Raw genomic sequence first — 22,912 nt, 5'->3', positions numbered from 1 at the left:
CATGAACAATGAACAAAAACATCATGTTTTATAGTTAAAATAACAAAAATATATCCAGACACATAATGTGTTCATTTTTCATTTTACCAACAATAAAGTTGATGTATATTGGTCAAATGTATGAAAAAATAACAATTATAAATATTAATTAAATATGTATTAAATGATTTAACTATTATAATATTTTAATAATAAAAATGTATTGGTTATTATTGTTTATACTAACAATAATAATAATAATTCATAATAATTCCTTTTCTGAAGCACATTTTTTATTTTTTATATTATTATAATTAAATAACAATTATTTATTGGTCATTAAAAAAAGTAATAATAATAATAATAATAATAATAATAATGTGTTACTGTATTTGTAAATTCCTAATCTTTTTACGCATTTGTTTTTAAATAAATATAATAATAAAAAAATAATAACTTACTGATTATTTTTATACTACTACTGCTACTGCTACAAATTTTATTGCAATTGTACTTTCCTAATCTAAAACATACTCCATAAACTGAAGAATACAATAAGCTATTAATAAAAGACTATTGAATAAATAAGCTTTCCATTGATGTATGGTTTGTTAGGGTAGGATAATATTTGGCTGAAATACTATTTGAAAATCTGGAATCTGAAGGTGCAAAAAAAAAATCAAATCATTGAGAAAATAGCCTTTAAAGTTGTCCAAATGAAGCTCTTAGCAATGCATTTTACAAATCAAAAATTAAGTTTTGATATATTTATGGTAGAAGATGTACAAAATCATCATGGAACATGATCTCTACTTAATATCCAATAATTTTCACCCATATAATGCTTTGTTGGCCACGAATATACCTGTGCTCCTTATGATTGGTTTTGTGGTCCAGGGTCACATATATAATGTTTTATTGTCTATTGACCTTTCCAAGATGGTTGTGCTGATGAAAAATCCAGATCAGCCAAATGCAGCATCCACAAATTTCTTATCTGTGATTGTAACATTCAGACTCATTCATCCTCTCAGCAGAACCAGGAATGACAGCTGATTGGCTAAAAGCGTCTGAGGGATTGGCCAATGAAAATCATCGGCTCATGACACCTTTCTTGCTTAACAGTTCTTCACCTTACATTACAGAAAATGATCAATAATAAGAGACGATCTGATTGCAGGTCACAGATCGTCGGCTCTTTGAACACCTGATACACATCTGGAAAAGGGTGGCTACGGTAAAACTGAGCAGAAAATGAGAGTTTCAACTGTATTGACAAGAAAAACTAGTAGACATACCCATTTAATCTACTCGGTCCAGTTCCAAATCATATGAGTGCTTTTTACACAAACAAGACAGAAAAGTTTGGGCATTTATTTGTGGGAAGAGATCATGTGAATTCATAGAGGTCAAGAAATCAACAAAACAGAGGGATGAATTGAGCAACTGAAAGGAAAGAGAAAGAGAGCATGAGAACTTCTGAAAAACTGCATGCAAACCGTCCCAGATACAGTAATTGTGACCAGATGAACAAGAGTATCTCCAAACGCTTAATCATTTACATCTTGTAGCAGTATTAGACACTGCTTGACTGTATAAATACATACAAAATATCATGCATATTTAAAGAAGAAGTTCAACTCCAGAACAAAAAGTTACAGATAATTTACTCACCCCCTTGTCATCCAAGATGTTCATGTCTTTTTTTTTTCCAGTCGTAAAGAAATTATGTTTTCTCAGGAAAACATTTCAGGATTTCTCTCCATATAGTGGACTTATATGGTGTCCGCGAGTTGGAACTTTTAAAATGCAGTTTAAATGCAGCTTCAAAGGGCTCTAAACGATCCCAGCGGAGGAACAAGGGTCTTATCTTGCGAAACGATCGATTATTTTCGAAAAAAAATTGAGAATTTATATACTTTTTAACCTCAAATGCTCATCTTGTCTAGCTCTGCATGTACTCTGTGTATTCTGGTTCAAGACAGTTAGGGTATGTCCAAAAACTCTCATCTCATTTTCTCCTCCAACTTCAAAATTGTCCTACATCGCTGGTTTAACTTTTTTTGTAAAGAGTGTTTGATCTTCTTTGCAGGTTCAATTTGTACACACTGGGTAAGTATTTAGGACGATTTTAAAGTTGGAGGAGAAAATGAGATGGGAGTTTTTCGACATACCCTAACACAATGTTGGGGGTAGTAACGCATTACAAGAAACGTTATGTAATCAGATTACTTTTTCCAAGTAAATAGTAAAGTAACACATTACTTTTTAACTCACAAGAAAATATCTTTTAAGAGTTACTTATTCAAATAAGTAATGCTGGTTACTTTTTTTTTTTTTTTTTTTTTTGCTTTATTGATTGAAACCTCTGCTGTCCCTATGTTGAGAAAAATTTAACATTTATTAATTAATCTTTATTAATTCAGACAGACTCAGTATTCCTTAAAATGATTAAAAAGAGTGAAATGCAACTCAGAATACACTGTAAAAAAACTATTTGTTGAGTAAACTTAAAATTATTTGTTACCCTGCTGCCTTAAAATTTTAAGTTCAGTCAGCTCAAATAAGTTTAGTCAACCTGAAATTTTAAGTTGTACGAAGAGACAACTTATATATTTGAGTTAACTTAAAAAATTGGTTTGTTAAACTTAAAAGCTGGGTAAGTTACCTGGCTGCCTTCAAATTTTAAGTTCAGTCAGCTCAAATAAGTTTAGTTAACTTGAAATTTTAATTTGTACTAAGAGACAACTTATATATTTGAGTTAACTTAAAAAACTGGATTGTTCAACTTAAAAGCTGGATAAGTTACGTGGCTGCCTTCAAATTTTCCAGTTGAATCAACTCAAATATCTAAGTTGTCACTTAGTACAACTTAACATTTTAAGCTGACTCAACTTTGAGTTGACTGAACTTAAAATTATAAGGCTGCCAGGAAACAAATTATTTTAAGTTGATTCAACAAATAGTTTTTACAGTGTATGATGCAAACCTGCAATAATTAAATATGTTAAATAGTATCAAATTATCCTTTATGTTTTTAATCCCATTTTATTAACCAGTGTCTTGTCTGCTGGCCTTTGATGATCCAATTCAACCAAAAAAAAAAAAACTACTCAAGATGAACTAATATTTGTTCTATTTTATAAATTGCGGAAGAGTGTTGAACTTTCTTCTCATGTGTTCTACTTTTGGTGTGTTCATTTGCCAAAAAAATAACTTTTTATATTGAAAACAAACAAGCAAGCCCTGCCTAGATTTAGAAAGTAACGCAATAGTAACAATGCATTACTTTCCATAAAAAGTAACTAAGTAAGTTAATTAGTTACTTTTTTGGAGAATAACGCGATATTATAATGCATTACTTTTAAAAGTAACTTTCCTTAACACATCTGTCTTGAACCGGAATACACAGAGTACAGACAGAGCTAGACAAGATTAGCATTTGAGGTTAAAAAGTATATAAATCGTCAATTTTTTTTAGAAAATAACTGATCGTTTTACTAGATAAGACCCTTTTTCCCCAGCAGGGTTTGTTTAGAGTCCTTAATTTTTTTACAACTGAAGAAAGAAGACATGAACATCTTGGATGACAACAGGGTGAGTACATTATCTGTAAATTTTTGTTCTGGAAGTGAACTTCTTTAAATTACATTTACATTGTTGTCATTCCTTTCAGCACAAATGCAATTATTGTGGTGTCATTACTGTATAAAAGATGAACGCTGCAATTCATTCCTCCTCACTATCTCTGAATATACTGCTCTGAAATGCTGTGGTATACAATAAAATGTACAAGAAAAGAAAAACCTGCAAAACAATATTTGATTTATATCTGAATAGCGGTAACACTTACAATAAGATCTCTTTTGTTAACATTAGTTAATGCATTAGTTGCATGAACTAACAATGAACAATATATATTTTAATCATTATCATTTAATCATTTTTATTCTTTGTTAATGTTAGTTAATAGAAATACAACTATTTATTGTTTATGTTAGTTCACAGTGCCTTAAAGGAGTAGTTCACCCAAAATGAAATTTTACTCACCATTAGGCCTTCCAAGATGTAGATGAGTTTCTTTATCAGATTTGGAGAAATTTAGCATTAAATCACTTGCTCACCAATGGATCCTCTGCAGTGAATGGGTGCCGTCAGAATGAGAGTCCAAACAGCTGATGAAAACACCACAATAATCCACAAGTAATCCACACCCCTCCAGTCCATCAATTAACATCTTGAAAAGCCAAATGCTGCGTGTTTATTAAAAAAATAAATCCATCATTAATGTGTTTTTCACTTTTAAACTGTTGCACTTAGTTAAGTTCTCCAACCATAATATTCCTTTTCTAGTCAAAAAAGTAATCTAATCTGAATCAGGAGTGAAATCTCTACAGATCAAGCACCTTTTACAAGCAAAAACAGTCCAAAATAGCTCTAAACAAATATGTGGGTGGATTTTGATGTGAGAAGACAAGAGATAGACTTTTCTACTGGAGAAAGCATTATAATGGATTATGGACCCATATTTTAAGCAGAAGCAATAGTTTAAAGTTACGTCGAGACACTGCAGGTGAATAAGGTGAAAAAAGTAACTTATAGTTATCACCTTACTCAGTTAATTAATTACACTGATAATTGCAAACATTTTTTGTATTACAAGTTTTCTAAAATGTTAGGTTTAAATATGCAAATGAGGTAGTATTTAAAGAATTATGCAGTAATTTGCATACATTTCTACAAAAATCTAAACACTGGATATAGTCTTGTTTAATATTAGAGTCAAATATTTTTACATAGGGAATTTTGGGTATCTCATTTTGTCATTCCATAATTCAGAAAAAAATTAGAAAAGACAGAAAACTATGCCATTTTTACCATTTTGGGGGGAATAAAATGTTGTATAAAATCAAGCAAATTATATATGTGACCCTGGACCACAAAACCAGTCATAAGGTTAAATTTTACAAAACTGAGATATATACATCATATGAAAGCTCAATAAATAAGCTTTCTATTGATGTATGGTTTGTTAGGATAGGACAATATTTGGCTGCGATACATCTATTTGAAAATCTGAAATCTAAGGGTGCAAAAAATCAAAATACTGAGAAAATCACCTTTAAAGTTGTCCAAATTAAGTTCTTAGCAATGCATATAACTAATCAAAAATTACATTTTGATAGGTTTACAGTAGGAATTTTACAAAAAATCTTCATGGAACATGATCTTTACTTAATTTCCTAATGATATTTGACATAAAAGAAAAATCAATAATTTTGACCCATACAATGTATTTTTGGCTATTGCTACAAATATACCCCAGCGACTTAAGACTGGTTTTGTGGTCTAGGGTCACATATGAACAAATCCCTCTGTAAAAACACTCAGAATAGAGACAGGAATAAAAATGTAAAGTTTAGTGTGTGTAAGTGCTACTGAAGTGGAGATTTATGGCTCAGTGTAGGAGAAAAAACTCATTTTGAGAAAACGGCCTTTAAAAATATGGATTGCAATTGAAATCTACTGACACAAATAGATCAAGTGCTATAAAAGAAACACTTAACAGTGTCTTCTGGGTGTTTTCTTTCCACTAGTCTGAAAAGACACTTTATGAAACAACAAAAAGCCCAAAATCTCAAACTTGACAGGTGCATGAAAAAACAGTGTTTTTGCCTGCAGTGTCTCCCCTTAAAACTTCCCTAATATTGGATTTGTTTCCTACAAACATGAAGCTTTTCCTTTCACAAGATGTTAATTGATAGACTGGAGTGGTGTGGATGTTTTTATCAGCTGTTTGAACTCATTCTGATGGCACCCATTCACATTGTTCACTGTTAGTTCATGCTAGCTAATTAAGTGAACTTATGTTAACAAATGAAGCAAAGGTGTTACCAAAATATCTATTATTAATCTGGTTGAGGCTTCAAATGTCTCTTTCATGGGAGATTTTTCAACACCAGCCATTGGATTATTAGCGATAAATGCTTTATGTAAAAATATTAGATTATTAGATGTTATATGCAAAATAATAATATGTTGCAAGATGCCATAACCGTCAGTTTATGTCTTCGGCGTGAAAGCTGGTGCTTCAGTGAAAACACACATGTTCAACAACTGGTTGTATTTTAGCTTCCTCTGTAAGAAAAAGCTTTTAAACAGATCCTCAACATTTCCATTCTCTTTCTAGAACTGAAAAAGTCAACATGGCTTGTATGTGAAATAAAGCATGACATTATTACAGAAGGATAATGATGGACATCTGTCTCGACAAAACAAAAACCCTTCCCAACAAACACAAAAATGGCTTGAGAACAGAAAAACTCACGAGATGGAGCCAAAGGGGGAAAAGAGATATATAGAGTCAGTTCACACTGATATGACTGAATCAGTTGGACGTGTTTGTCTGTGTGTTTGTGGGATTATTAGTGTGAACGGCAGAGAACAGATGAAGGTAAAATAGAGGAGATTACATACATCGTTCCCTTTATTCCCCTCCGTGTGATTGGCTCCCGAATCTTTGCCGTTGCGAACACGGATGCCGTGGTTCCCATTCTGCCACGTGATTGGATGGTCAGCGCTGGGGGACGGCGGAGGGCTGTGGCTGGAGTGACTTCCTTCCTGTTTTTGCCTGTCGTTCCTGCACTTTGCATTTGATCTGGTTTGAGAGGGCACATTAAAATGCATTGATTTCAATACGCTCTCTTTTCTTCACTAAAATTGAAAAATTTACTTAAAGACTTATTAAAATGAAATGCTTCATGCTTTAAACAATAACAAATATTTGTCAATGGGGTATGTCTTCCCTTCTAATTAAGTTAAAGCCCTCAGGGTATAGTCAGGAATATAAATGTAAAGTTTGGTGTGTGTAAGTGCTGCTGAAGTGGAGATTTTTGGCTCAGTGTAGGGGAAAAAACTAATTTTGAGAAAACAGCCTTCAAAAATATGCATTGTAATTGAAATCTATTGACACAAATGGATAAAGTGCTATAAAAGATACACTTAGCAGTGTTTTGTGGATTGTTTTCTTTCCACTAGTCATAAAAAACACTACGAAAAACCAAAAAGCCCTAAATCTCAAACTTGATAGGTGCATGAAAAAAATGCATTTTTGCCTGCAGTGTCTGCCCTTAAAGAAGTTCACTTCCAAAACAAAAAACTACAGATAATTTACCCCCTTGTCATCCAAGATGTTCATGTCTTTCAGGTTTTTAGTGGACTTCTATGGTGCCCCCGAGGTTGAACTTCCAAAATGCAGTTTAAATGCAGCTTCAAAGGGCTCTAAATGATCCCAGCCAAGGAAGAATGGTCTTATCTAGCGAAATGATTATTTTTTTTTAATTACAATTTATATACTTTTTAACCTCAAATGCTTGTCTTGTCTAGCTCTGTCGGTTCAAGACAGTTAGGGTATGTCGGAAAACTCCCATCTCATTTTCTCCTCCAACTTTAAAATTGCCCTACATCGCTGTTTTACCTTTTTTTGTAAAGGGTGGTTGATCTTCTTTGCATGTTCACTTTGTAAACACTTGGTTTGTACTTCTACAGGGATGTAAGACAATTTTGAAGTAGGGGGAGAAAATGAGATGGGAGATTTTTGACATACCCTAACTGTCTTAAACTGGAATATACAGAGAACACATAGACCTAGACAAGATGAGCATTTGAGATTTAAAAAAGTATATACATTCTTTTTTAGAAATTAACAGATTGTTTTAATAGATAAGACCCTTCTTCCTCAACTGGGATCGTTTAGAGCCCTTTGAAGCTGCATTTAAACTGCATTTTGGAAGTTCAAACTCGGGGTCACCGTAGAAGTCCATTATATGAAGAGAAATCCTGAAATGTTTTCCTCAAAAAACAGAATTTCTTTATGACTGACGACAGAAAGACATGAACATCTTCGATGACAAGGTGGTGAGTAAATTATCTGTACATTTTTGTTCTGGAAGTAAACTTCTCCTTTATCCACGTTAACAGAAGAAAAAGCCATAGTCATAATAAATGACGACGAATCTCCTTCAAAGAGAGTAGGAGGCTTTTCTGTCATTGTGATTCATTCCCTTTCTGTGATGACAGTGGTGACTAATGCCACATTACAACAGTCTTATTGTAGTAACCATGGCATTTTGGCAGAAACTATGTTCACCATGGTACATGTTTGTTAGAGGAGGTTTGTCGGAGGGCCTGAGAAATGGAGATAAGAGGCCGAATATAAGACGCACCTGCTGGGTGATTTGGAGACGCTGGCGGTGGAGGAGACGGATCCGCTGCGGGAACTACAGCAGCTGCCTCTGTGTTGAGAACTCCTGCTGGGAGACTCCACTGAACACCTGCAGGACACACACACACAAACACACGTCACACCACACACACTCCACCCACACCGCTTCATCACACACCTCACAGTCCGTTTCATCATTCTGATTCATTCCTTTAATAAACAATCCATGCACACGGCCTACATAGACATGTTGAGTGTTGTGGGTATTGCTAAGATGTTTCAACTGGTTTACTAGATGGTTACTATGGAGTGTGGTTGCCAGGGTGTTGCTACGGTATGTGTTTCTAATATGTGGTTGCCAGTGCTTGGTACTTGGTACGAAATGATTAGTCTATAATTTAAATGGTAGGTTTATTTTAACAGTGAGAGAACGAATAACAACAGAAAAAACTAGAAAAACGCATTTAAAAATGATCTGCATTTTAATTAATTAAATAAGTATTTGATCCCCTATCAATCAGTAAGACTTCTAGCTCCCAGGTGTCTTTTATACGGGTCACAAACTGAGATTAGGAGCACTCTCTTAAAGGGAGTGGTCTTAATCTCAGCTTGTTACCTGCATAAAAGACACCTGTCCACAGAAGCAATCAATCAATCTGATTCCAAACTCTCCACCATCGCCAAGACCAAAGTCCAAGTATGTCAGGGACAGGATTGTAGACCTATACAAGGCTGGAACTGGCTAAAGTGGGCTAAATCTGAAGCTTGCCAATGAACATCTGAATGATTCAGAGGAGAACTGGGTGAAGGTGTTGTGGTCAAAAAAGACTAAAATCAAGCTCTTTGGCATTAATTCAACTCGCCGTGTTTGGAGGAAGAGGAATGTTGCCTATGACCCCAAGAACACCATCCCCACCGTCAAAAGTGGCTCAAGTAGAAGCACACAAAGTTCCTAGAGTGGCCTAGACAGTCTCCAGACGTTAATCCCATAAAAATGGTTACTATGATGTGTGGTTGCCATGGTCCTGCTATGTGGTTTCTAATATGTTTTGAGAAATTGTCAGTGCTTGGTACTTGGTACAGTGAGGGGGAAAAAAATATTTGATCCCCTGCTGATTTTGCATGTTTGCCCACTGACAAAAAAATTATCAGTCTATAATTTTGTAAGAGACCGAATAACAACAAAAAATCCAGAAAAATGCATTTCTAAAAAGTTAGAAATTGATTTGCATTTTAATGAGTGAAATGAGTATTTAATCCCATATCAATCAGCAAGATTTCTAGCTCCCAGGTGTCTTTTATACAGGTAAGGAGCTGCGATTAGGACCACTCTCTTAAAGGGAGTGCTCCTAATCTCAGCTTGTTACCAGTATAAAAGACACCTGTCCACAGAAGCAATCAATCAATCAGATTCCAAACTCTGTTCCAAAGAGCTGTCCAAGGATGTCAGGGACAAGATTGTAGACCTACACAAGGCTGGAATGGGCTACAAGACCATCGCCAAGCAGTTTGGTGAGAAGGTGACAACAGTTGCTGCGATTATTCGCAAATAGAAGAAACACAAAATAACTGGTAATCTCGCTCAGTCTGGGGCTCCATGCAAGATCTCACCTTGTGGAGTTACAATGTTCATGAGAACATTGAGAAATCAGCCCATAACTATACTACCCTCCAAAGGCAAAGCGCAGTAACTACACATTTGGACAAAATTGAGTTAAGGTTTAAAATGGACTTTGTGACAGCTGTTTTGTCTTGTGACAAAGTCTCCTGGTTCAATTTTGTCCCGTTTCAGAGAAACGTTCAGAGAAACAAGAGTGTCAACATGTTTGACTAGCTGTTGTAAAAACTTTAAAGGCATTTTTCTCAGTTTCAGTGTTCGCGTAGTTACTGCACTTTGCCTTTGGAGGGCAGTATACAGGACGATCTTGTCAATGATCTCAAGGCAGCTGGGACCATAGTCAACAAGAAAACAATTGGTAACACACTACGCCATAAAGGACTGAAATCCTGCAGCGCTCACAAGAAAGCGCATGTACAGGTTTTGCAACCAAGTACTAAGTCATGTTTTGCGAAGGGGTCAAATACTTATTTCACTCATTAAAATGCTAATTAATTTGTAACTTTTTTTAAATGCATTTTTCTGGATTTTTTTTCACTGTTGAAATAAACCTACCATTAAAATTATAGGCTGATTTCTTGTCAGTGGGCAAATATACAAAATCAGCAGGGGATCAAACTGTAAGGTATTCTAGATTGTTGCTGCGTGCATGCTTACTATCCCAAGTGAAAAATCACAACTCTGATTGCTTAGAAAATTAACATCTTTAAATCATAAAACTCAGTGCATTGCACTTTTATTGTCAGACTGAGGCATGAAAACATTTCTGAACATTTAAGCCTTTCAGAAAAGCAAACAGCAGAATAAATGCCACTCACCTCTTCTTCTGTTTGTTCTTGTCTTTGAGTTTGTTTTTGGGGCTCCCAGATCTGAAATGAGAAAACACACACACATCTAACTAAACTAGAATTGAATATGTGTGGAAGGTTTTAAAATCAAGCATGATCAAAAGTTTGTCATAAAACAGTTGTGTTTATAAGCTACAGCTGTTTTAGTAAACATCTGATAGTCAGTTTTGCTCGAGACAATACAATCTCAGAAAAAAGGTACAAAATGTGTCACTGGGGCAGTATGTTTTCAATAAGCGTCATAAGGGGCTTTTTTTTTTAAATTGATATATATACATCACACGAATAAACGCTGAATAAATAAGCTATCCATTGATTTATGGTTTGTTAAAATAGGAAAATATTTGGCCGAAATACAACTATTTGAAAATCTGGAATCTGAGGGTGCAAAAAAAAATCTAAATATTGAGAAAATTTCCTTCAAAGTTATCCAAATGAAGTTCTTAGCAATGCATATTATTAACCCAAAATTAAGTTTTAATATATTTACAGTAGGAAATTGACTAAATATCTTTATGGAACAAGATGTTAACTTAATATCCTAATGATTTTTGCCATAAAAGAAAAATCAATAATTTTGACCCATACAATGTATTTTTGGCTATTGCTATAAATATACCCAAGGTATAACATTATACCCAAGTTATAATATATTTAAGGTACTACTATGCACTCTTTAGGGGTAAATAAAGTGCAAAGGTGTACCTTTTTCAAAGTTGAAAGCTTTTTGTGCCTTTTTTTTTTTTGACAGTGTAGACGTCTATGATCAGAACTGCATATTGTGCCTTGTTTTGAGATGTCTGTGAAATTATCAATAATTATTACTTTTATGGTATTTTCTTCAGTGTTTTTCGTACAACCGTTCAAAGAGACTGCAGACTGTTATTGAACCAGTGCTGTCTAAGCCATTCTACAACTGTGGTATCATCGATTTTTGATTTCTTTGCCCTTAAACAGCTCATACAAGCAAAATAAACGGTCACTTTACACAGCTCTTGAACAAACTGTGGATGTTGGCCTCGCAAAACTAATATGAATCTAGTACAGTTCCCAGAGCAGTGTTTACCTGTGTCTCCTCTTCCTCCTTGAGCCAGATGTGGACCTGAGACAGAGGAAATTTTGGGTTAGATATTAGATTCTGACCACTAGACGGCTGCGGTTTAGATTTCGTTTTAGATTTCTACATTCACCATTTGTACACTGAAGTCATGCTTAAAAATGTCTGAATGACATGCATTAGAAACTGGAATATCAAAGAAAGAGTCATTTATTGTAAACAAAGATGCACAAACACAATTTTTTAAACGAAGCTTTTATAGAAAAATAAATACATTTGCTCAGTTTGAAATGATAAAACAATAGACTGAGTGTTGAGTTGTGTTGATTTAATAATTAAAGGAAAATTGACATACATGCACAAAAAACAACAACAACAACAAATAAACACTAGCTGATGAAAAGACAATATGACCCTGAGCCACAAATTTAGTCTTAAGTAGCACAGGTATTAAAATTATTAATTTTTCTTTTATCATTCTTTTATCATTTTATCATTTTTATCAAAAAATCATTAGGATGTTAAGTAAAGATCACGTTCTATGAAGATATATTTTAAATTGATCAAAACTTAATTTTTTATTAGTAACATGCATTGCTAAGAACTTAATTTGAACAACTTTTAAGGCACTTTTCTGAATATTTAGATTTTTTTCACCCTCAGATTCCAGATTTTTTTCAGTTGTATCTCAGCCAAATATTGTCCTATCCCACCATGCATCAATGGAAAGCTTATTTATTCTAATTTTTAAAAAAAAAGCCAATTATGATGGGTTTTGTAGTCCAGGGTCACACACAATAAATATTAGCAAAAATAATTGTTACATTAAAGTTAAGGTTACATTAATGTAGAGAAAAGATGCTGCAGCATTTACATTTCATTCATTTTTAAATGTGATTTACAGTTTTTTACAGACGCTAGGACACATTTCTCAATGCTTAGGTCACTTTTGCAAAACTCTTCACACAATTCTCCTAACCGACTTTCAGCTTGGCAAAGCAGTTCATTTCACATTCAAAATGCACTACAACTACCAAAACACTTTATTAAGGTCTCAAATAAACTCATTCTTCCAGAACACCAGCAAAGGTTGACAAACACACTTTGTCACCCACAAAACAATGAGCTAAAAAACACTAACAACATGTAGCATTACACAGTGTTTTCTTGTATAAAACAAGGACACATCTCTGTTTATAATTGCAATATATATTGTTTATAACTGCAATATATGTTACTGGAATGAATCAGACATGATGCAGAATTTGTCAATATTTTATGTGGTTTATTTATTTTTATTTGGGTCCATGTTTACATCACAATACAAACCTATTCAGTAGTTCTCTCCTTTTGTAATGAAATTGAAAGAGTAACACCTGTGTAGATGTTCATCTACAATGAGAATCAGCTGTGGCTGCTTAAACTGCATTTTTAGATTTGAAATATGTTTCAATAAAATATTGCTGTCTTATTCAGTTGTGCATAATGTTATTGTTTTGAACATAAGTTTAACAGTTTTGAAAAACAGTATGTAAGCACGTGCAAAATGTCCTGTACGTACAAAGATTTTTGGCAGTTGTTGTGTCTGAGTGAGAAAAGAATTCATGAAATTTGAGAGATGTAGTCATTGAATGCATTTTGTGCCAAAACAATGATAATTGATCCTCAGTTTAGCCTACATAGACTTCTGTTGTGCTCACTGTGTGAAGAGTTTTGCAAAAGTGACCTAAGTATTAAGAAATGTGTCCTAGCGTCTGTAAAAAACTGTAAATAAATATATATTTTTGGAGGGAGGTTGCCTTAGTCGAAAGATTTTGGGTCAATAACACAGAATAACCACATATTCTGTACCACAGTTTTCCCTTTAAACAGCTTTGCTGGTTCCATACTGAAGGGAGAAACTGACTCACTTTCTATGCTCTTATTTCTAACTCTCTTTCACACTTTTCCCCCTTGGCTCACACACAGTCTGACAGTATTGAAGCTGCTGTAATAAGACATTGACACAAGAATCCACCGTGTTTCCATAGTGTGTTCGCTATTATATACACCGACACAAACAGATACACATGCACTCAAGCATCTGTCAGTCCTGTCATGTTTTCTTGATATGGGAAAAGGGTAAGAGAGAAGAAAGCTGTGATAAAGCTGTCAGGGTTACATGAGATGAATAAAAATGATCTGTACTGTACTGTACTGAGAAAATGGCATTGAACTGGAGGAATATGCAGGATTTTTCAGTATCCACATTGAGTGTGTTATATATATATATATATATATGCACAAGCCAAAGTGCATAAAGTAGAAACTGTATAAACACTTAAGACGCCGTATGAAACTGTATCAGCCTGTAAGCCGGAAATTCAGAATAAATTATTCATTCAGCAGATGCTTTTATCCACAGTGACTAGCATTACATACAAGCTTTACGTTTTATCAGTATGCGTTCCCTGGGAATTGAACACATGACCTTGGTATTGCTAGAGCATTGCTAACTCTATGTCAAGACCACTATACAGAGACTCATATACTGCTATGTGAAAAACCACCTTATGAATTTTAATAGAGTAGAGGTCATGACAAGAGAAACCTGCATCCTGTATAGTGATACACATAAATATATACACACACACACACACTAAGTGTAATAATAGAAAGACAGACAGAAACTGAAGCATCTAAAATGCTGAGACGTGCATTTATCAGTATTTTGACAAGGATGTTTTTTTTTTTTCAAAATGCTGCAGATATTTCTGACATAACACTAACATGAATATTTGATGAATGCAGAAAGGTTTTTGTGTAAAGCTATTTTTGGACACTGAGCTGAGTTTGCTCTAATCCTTGATGCTTCTGGTCGAAATACAAATGCTAATATTAAAATATTAACAAGAACAGTTTAAATCTGCCCAAGCTACTCTTCTACTGCTTTGTCAAAGATTAAAATTAGAATCTGAGACCTTTTGTTCAGAATACAAAAGTGCCACCTCCTAAAGTATACTGCTACCTAGTATACATAACAAGTATGTAAAACAATGTGTTTCACTGTTGTCACCTATTGCATGTTCAATTTAATCTAAAATGCAAATGTAATCAGTGTTAAATGATCAGTGAATGATGTACATCTGTGAGTTGAATAACCACACTCACACACACACACACACACACACACACACACACACACACACACACACACACACACACACACACACACACACACACACACACACACACACACACACACACACACACACACACACACACACACACACACACACACATATACCTGTCTCTTTTGTGTTTCTTTCCGCTCTTCTTCCTTTTGTCTCTGCGGGTTGGAGATGGGCTGTCAGCTCTGTTGGTCACACAAACACAACAACAATACTGATGGATGAAATATCACACAAGTACATACCATTATTTTCTTGCATTTAAGTGTTTCTCACTAAAGTGTGTCATGCATTACTACTACTGTTTATAACGACAGTTAGTGACTAAAAAAAACTTAAGTCAAGTGAGAGATCACACTGGCACTACAGTGCATTGCATAGAATACCTAAATGCATGCAATATATACTATGCATGCAATACTATGCATAGTATATACTGGCTGCTGGGTGAACAGATTTTTCTGCACATGACGATACACTGTATTAATTCACAAAAGGCAAACTGACCGACTGTGTCTTCTTGCCTTCTTCTTTTTCCTCTTCTTTGGCCGAGGGGAAGGTGAACTGCTGGATTTCCTCTTGGATCTAGAGTAGAAGACAAAAAATGCAGTGTTGGATATATAGTGTTGGGAAAAAAAAATATTAATAAATTTTACATTAATATAAGTCATCCAATCTGTAACATTGTTACTCACATGCTTTGTTTTCAGGTCACATATAATAGTGCGAGTACCCAGAGAGGATTTAAGCAGTATTTTTATTTTGATGTTCTTTTCCAAATCTTAAATAAATCTTGACATATAAACTTTTGGATATATGTGTTTCTCTCATTGTAAAATAAACATGTAGAATTACCCATGTTTGCTCCATGTTTCAAATTTAATGTGCACTGTAAAACGTTGTCACCAGTTTCAACTTAAAAACATAAGTTCAGCAGCTGCCTTAACATTTTAAATTAAATCAACATAAAACTACTCATAAAGCAACTCGTAAGTTAAATCAACTTTAAAGTACAAGTCATTTAAACTAATTTTATTGTCGTGAGTTGAAATAACTTAAATTTTTAAGTTGATGTAACTTAAAATTTTAAGGCAGCCGATGAACTTCAGTTTTCAGTTTTCATATTGAATCAATTTTTGCCACTATATGAGTACATTATCCTGAATATAAATAGTCACATAAATATTAAGTTAATTTCTAAGGGATGTTTATGTAAAAAGCTAGATGTAACCAAGGAGGGCAGAGCTTAGCGAAAGATCAATAATGCTTAAAATAATAACTTCCTCTAGAATTTCTCTGACTGGGTTTGTAGGTCAGATTGAGCTCAGAGGAAACACTCTGTGTTCTTCCTTTCTCAGCGTTTTACCTGCAGTCATCGTAGGCAGTTGTATCTTGCTCATAATATTCTCCATCCCAATTATAGCCTTCCTCATAGCCGTCAATGTACGCAGCATTTTCCACATGATCTTCATCCCCGTGAGGAACCAGCCTGACCCTGCACATGCAAGAGGTAGAGGTCATTACCTGGTTTAAAAGTCATTTTACTCTTATACGTTAATGTATGTCAATCTCCTTCTTCTGCTCTTGATAAAAAACCTGCACCCACAAGCTAGGGAAGTCTCTATGTGTATGGCTGAAAAACACATTTAGCCTATATGCAGCACAGAATCAATTTTATTTTTCCTAAGGGATTTACAAGAAATAACCTCTAAGCAATAACATTTTCCTCTGAGTGAAGTCAGCATCTATTTATTTGCCCTACCAGTAATTTAGAAAACAAATATGAAATGATTATTTCTCAGAAACAGAATAAAGGTGATTATACAGTATGATGTGATAATGAAACTTCACAGAATTCCTGCCAAGGCACTAACAGATCTATTTTCTTGCCACATTCACTTTTTATAATCTCTCTCCCTCATTATAAAGCCTTATCTTATCCTCATTATCCTTCCTAACACGTGTCTTGATGAATTAAAATGAGCATTTCACTACTAAAGATGATCCTATCTAAAGCTGTAATGATCAGCTACTTCATTACTGTGGTAAATGTCGCCATCCTGCTACTGCAAAAGTGCTTTCATAAACAGCCTAACAGTCCTATGATGTAAAAGAATGGTTAAAAGACAACATAAGGGTTCCGTGATAGAATAGAGGGTTAAATTACAACATACTGTATGCACCCTAAGGGTTAAATGACAACATAAGGTCACTGTGATGAGGGTTAAATGATAATACACACATTCTATGACAGAAGAAAAGGGTTAAATGACAACTATAAGGGTGCTACGATGGAACAGAAGGGTTAAATCATAATATATGCAATCTGAGAAAGAAGAGAACGGGAAGAACATACTATAAGGGTTTCTATGATAGAAATGAAGGGTTAAATGGCAACAAAAGGACCCTGTGATAAAACAGAAGCGTTAAATGACAATATAAGGGTTCTGTGACAGAACAAAGGATTAAATGATAATATACTGTAAGGGCCCTATGATGGAATAAGGGTTAAATAACAACATAAGTGTCCTATGATTGAACAAGGGTTAAATGACAATATAAGGGTTCTGTGACAGAACAAAGGATTAAATGATAATATACTGTAAGGGCCCTATGATGGAATAAGGGTTAAATAACAACATAAGTGTCCTATGATTGAACAAGGGTTAAATGACAATATAAGGGTCATAGTAACATAACAGAAGGATTAAAAACGAAAACATAAGACTCATATGAAAGAACAGAAGGCTTAAATGACAACATTAACGCCCTGTGTAAAAAAGAAGGGTGAATTTAAGGGTTTATGTGATGGTTTATTTATGGATGGACAATTTAAGGGTTCTATGATGGAACAGAAAGGTTACATGACAAATACTCTAAGGGTTCTGTTATGGAACAGAAGAGTTAAATGATGACATAAGGGCCATATGACAAAACAGAGGAGTTAAAAGAAACTATATAAGGGTTCTGTGACAGAACAGAAGCTTTAAATGACAACATAAGGATCCTCTGATGAAACAGAAGGGTTAATTGACAATATAATGGTTCTATGACAGAACAGAAGGGTTGAATGACAATACAAGGGTTTGATTTGACTGAACATAAGGGTTAAATGACAACATATTGTAAGGGTCTATGATAGAACAAGGGTTAACAGACAACATATTATAAGGGTCTATGATAGAACAAGGATTAAATAACAATATAAGGGTTCCATGACAGAACAGAGGGTTTAAATGACAACATAAGGATCCTTTGATGAAACAGAAGGGTTAATTGACAATATACAGGTTCTATGATAGAACAGAAGGTTTAAATAACAACACACTGCAAGGGTCTATGATGGAACAAGGGTTAATTAACAATATGGGTTATTTTGGGTTATTTATATGATGGACAAGGGTTAAATAACAATATGGGTTATGTTTTGTAACTGAACAGAAGGGTTAAATGACAACATAAGAGTCCTATGATGGAACAGAAGGGTTAAACGACAACGTAAGGATCTTCTGATTACACAGAAGGATGTATTTACAATATAAGGGTTTTATGACCGAACAGAAGGGTTAAAAGACAACATAAGACTCCTATGATGGAAAATAAGGGTTAAATCACAACTTACTGAAAGGGTTTATGATGGAACAAGGGTTAAATGACAATATGAGGGTTATGTGACTGAACAGAAGGGTTAAATGACAACATTCTGTAAGGGTCTAATATGAAACAAGGGTTAAATGACAATATAAGGGTGATGTGACTGAACAGAAGGGTTACATGACAACATGAGACTCCTATGATTGAACTGAAGGGTTAAATGACAACATACTGCAAGGGTCTATGATGGAACAAGGGTTAAATGACAACATAAGGATCCTTTGATGTAACAGAAGGGTTAATTGACAATATACAGGTTCTATGAAAGAACAGAAGGTTTAAATAACAACACACTGCAAGGGTCTATGATGGAACAAGGGTTAATTAACAATATGGGTTATTTTGGGTTATTTATATGATGGACAAGGGTTAAATAACAATATGGGTTATGTTTTGTAACTGAACAGAAGGGTTAAATGACAACATAAGAGTCCTATGATGGAACAGAAGGGTTAAACGACAACGTAAGGATCTTCTGATTACACAGAAGGATGTATTTACAATATAAGGGTTTTATGACCGAACAGAAGGGTTAAAAGACAACATAAGACTCCTATGATGGAAAATAAGGGTTAAATCACAACTTACTGAAAGGGTTTATGATGGAACAAGGGTTAAATGACAATATGAGGGTTATGTGACTGAACAGAAGGGTTAAATGACAACATTCTGTAAGGGTCTAATATGAAACAAGGGTTAAATGACAATATAAGGGTGATGTGACTGAACAAAAGGGTTACATGACAACATAAGACTCCTATGATTGAACTGAAGGGTTAAATGACAACATACTACAAGGATCTATGATGGAACAAGGGTTAAATGACAATATAATGGCTCCATGACAGAACAGAAGAGTTAAATGACAACATAAGGTTCCTCTAAGAAACAGAAGGGTTATTTGAATATATATAGGTTCTATGACAGACATAAAGGGTTAAAAGACAGCATAAGACTCAAGGAACAGAAATGTTAAATGACAAAAGAAGAGTTTTATGATGGAACAGAAGGAGAAATGTTGTGTTGAAGGAGCTATAATGGGTCAGACTCTGAGTTCTTGTGGACAGAACAGCAAGAACAGGATGTTAGGTTTAAGATGAAAAGGTTTTTTATTAGATTGGTCTCTGGGTGAAGAAGGTGATAAACGGTCACTGAGGTTTCCTCTGGGCTGTGCAACGGCATTAACACAGGGTCATTTGTGACCTGTAAAAAGCATTAAATCATGATCATCTCCTTCTTCTGCTCCTGACAAAGGACCTGCACCCACAAGCTAAGAAAATGTGTATGTGCACGGCTGAAACAAACCCATTCAGCCTATATGCAGCAGAATGAAACATTTTATTTCTGAACCTATTTTAACATGACCTCATGTAAGACAACATTACGACTTGTCTTTATGCTAAGCAACAAAACTACCTTTTCCATTATCCTCTATGACAACATAAGAATATAAAAAAGACCATATTTTATTTTGATGCACAAGTGCTAAAAAGTTCCTGCATTTGTCGTTTGGTAGAAAATAAGAGTAGGCACTTCCCAAAGATTCATTTTAGCAAATTTAGTTTGTTCAGACAGTTCATGTAAATGCACGAGAAATAAAAATGATTCATTTCAATCCCTGCTTTGCATTATTTAGCTAATTGGTTTTCCAGCCAGTTACATAAATTAGGGTGTTTCTAGTTCTAGTAATTGTATTTAATGTGCATTTATCTATTAAATATGCAATATCTATGCAGTGGCACTGAGATCTGTGTTATGGATGGTTCTATCAGTGCTGGTCAGCATTATCATTAATCACAGTAATACAATGTCACACACAAACGCTATCCGATACTGCCTCTACAGGAAACACACACTATATTCAATTACGTGTGGAAAATAAGATCAGAGCGGATCAATCGTTTGCTCGTGTACTAGTCTGACAAACATCATGTGTGATTGACTTACGGTGGACGTGGGTGCAAGCCTTCTCGAGTTATCACACCCTCCTTCTCCATCAGCATCTGCCGAAACGTTCCAACCTTCTGCCGAATTTCTTCTTCAGAATACCTGCAAACAAAAATGACCTCCTCAATAAAACATGCTTTAAAGCATCATTCAGCTAGGTGAAAAAATCCCTGCAAACACTAAAGTAACCACCTAGAAAAACTTTTGCATTGGTCACCAATCAGAAAGTGTAAAAGTCTAGTTTTAATCTTGCCTCCTTCAGAAATGTGCTGAAAATGTGTAAATAAACACAGCATGAAAACATTCAGCCCTGCCAAGCGTTTGGATATTAAAAGGGCCATTCTCATTTTCTCCAGAGCGCATCCATCAGGAAACGAGATTACCGTAGTGTGTGTGGGACTGTCATGCCACACAGTTTGCCTGTAATGTGATTTCTAATGCACACAGCTGACTGCAGGGGGCGCCGGACCAGAGAAACACTCTTTATATTCACTCAATGTCACCATGCAGAAATCTGTGGGTGGCAAAGGTGACTTGAGAGAGTCAGCACACTTAAATGACAGTGCACTTGATAACATTTGAACCCATACTGTGCAAAAAGATTGAACTGAACTTCAAAAGCGAGTTGGCTATGTAGGCACGTTGAGACATCAAATGTCCCAAAACGTCCCAACTTTTTGAACAAATGTGCGCAATAGCCACAAATACATTGTATGGGTCAAAATTATATATATTTTTTTCTTTTATGCCAAAAATAATTTGGATTTGAAGTAAAGATCATCAAGTGATCATCCGGTTTAGTGGTCCAGGGTCACATTTGATAAAACATACAGTAAAAACTACAATATTTCAAAATATTATTACAATTTCTAATAATTGTTTTCCATTTGAATATATTTTAAAATGTAATTTATTTCTGTGAGTAAAAGCGGAAAATCAGTATCTTCGGTGTCACATGATCCTTTAGAATTCATTCTAATATGCTGATTTGCAGCTTAGATATGATCAATTATTGTTGGTGCTCAATTCTTAATAATGTATATTAGAATTATCAATGTTTTTACAGCTTTTTGTGGAAACTCTGATTATTTTTTCCAGGATTATTTGATGAATAAAAGGTTCAAAAGAACAGCATTAAATGCAATAGATGTCTTTTTTCAATCCATTTAATATGGCCTTGCTTAATAAAACTATTAATTTCTTTTTATATCATGGTTCCCACAAAAAATATAAAGCAGCACACCTGTTATAAAAAAAAATAATAATAATAATAACTGTAGCAAATCAGATTATTAGAATGATTTCTGAAGAACCATGTGACACTACAGACTGAAGTAATAAGCTGAAAATTCAGGTTCGCATCACAGAAATAAATTATATTTTTTATATGTGTGTGCGCTGATTTTTAATCAGCCATTACTTCAGTTTTCAGTGCCACACGATTCTTCAGAAATCATTCTAATATACGGATTAATTAGTTATTATCAATGTTGAAAACATATTTGTTTGCTTTTTTGGAACCTTGATTCTTTTTTTCAGGATTCTTGATGAATTAAAGGTTAAAAAGAACAGCATTTATTCAAAACAGAAATCTTTTCTAACAATAGGAGTTTTTGCTATCACTTTTATCAATTGAACACATCCTTGGTGAATAAGAGTATTAACTTCTTTCAAAAAAGAAAGAATAAAAATGTTCTGACCCCAAACTTTTAAATGGTAGTTTATATTGTTACAAAAGATTTATATTTTAAAGAAACGCTGTTCTTTTCAACTTTCTATTTGTTAAAGAATCCTGGGCGGGTTACCACAAAATATAAAGCAGCACAACTGTTTTCAACACTGATTATAAATCAGCATATTAGAATGATTTTTGAAGGGTCATGTGACACTGAAGACTGGAGTAATAATGCTGAACATTCAGCTTTGATGACAGAAATAAATGATATATTTAAATATATTCAAATAGATAAACAGTTCATTTAAATTGTAATAATATTTCACAATTTTTTGATCAAATAAATGCAGCCTTGGTGAGCAGAAGAGACAAAAATATCAAAAACTATTTGACTGGCAGTGTAAATGTAGTGTAAATAATGACTATTTTCCCCAATATTCGTGTATGCGGTGCATTTTTATGCATAACAGCAGCTTACCGAAATTCCACCAATGAATTCAACTTTGAGTAAAATCTTGTGCATTTCACAATGCTCCATTTTAGTCAGCATGCTTAGTTTAGGCAGCAGACAAAAGCGCAGCTCACTAGGTTTCACACATAGGGCAAAACAGAACATAATGCTTATGTTGACATGTGCTGATGTAAGTCATGTGAAAGGGTCTTAACACAGCGGCACATGAAACCTGCACCTGCTGCTGTCTGGTTAAAGTAGACTGGTGTAACCAGGGGCAACCATTATG

General features: G+C 34.4%; 1 protein-coding gene across 1 annotated transcript in view; it reads right to left on the bottom strand.

The window, feature by feature from the left end:
- Nucleotides 1–22,912, bottom strand: part of LOC141334916 (uncharacterized) — a 36,335-nt gene that overhangs the window by 1,290 nt on the left and 12,133 nt on the right. Inside the window, exons 2-9 of the mRNA XM_073840141.1 lie at nucleotides 20,498–20,599; nucleotides 16,263–16,391; nucleotides 15,404–15,481; nucleotides 15,013–15,054; nucleotides 11,736–11,771; nucleotides 10,640–10,690; nucleotides 8,205–8,312; nucleotides 6,453–6,637 (exon numbers count right to left, since the gene is read on the bottom strand). Coding sequence (XP_073696242.1) covers nucleotides 6,453–6,637; nucleotides 8,205–8,312; nucleotides 10,640–10,690; nucleotides 11,736–11,771; nucleotides 15,013–15,054; nucleotides 15,404–15,481; nucleotides 16,263–16,391; nucleotides 20,498–20,599 — 731 coding nt within the window. The remainder of the gene's footprint in view (nucleotides 1–6,452; nucleotides 6,638–8,204; nucleotides 8,313–10,639; nucleotides 10,691–11,735; nucleotides 11,772–15,012; nucleotides 15,055–15,403; nucleotides 15,482–16,262; nucleotides 16,392–20,497; nucleotides 20,600–22,912) is intronic.

The sequence above is a fragment of the Garra rufa genome, chromosome 5 (genome assembly GCF_049309525.1).
Source record: "Garra rufa chromosome 5, GarRuf1.0, whole genome shotgun sequence".
NCBI lineage: Eukaryota > Metazoa > Chordata > Actinopteri > Cypriniformes > Cyprinidae > Garra > Garra rufa.
This window is presented reverse-complemented; position numbering and strand designations above follow the sequence as displayed.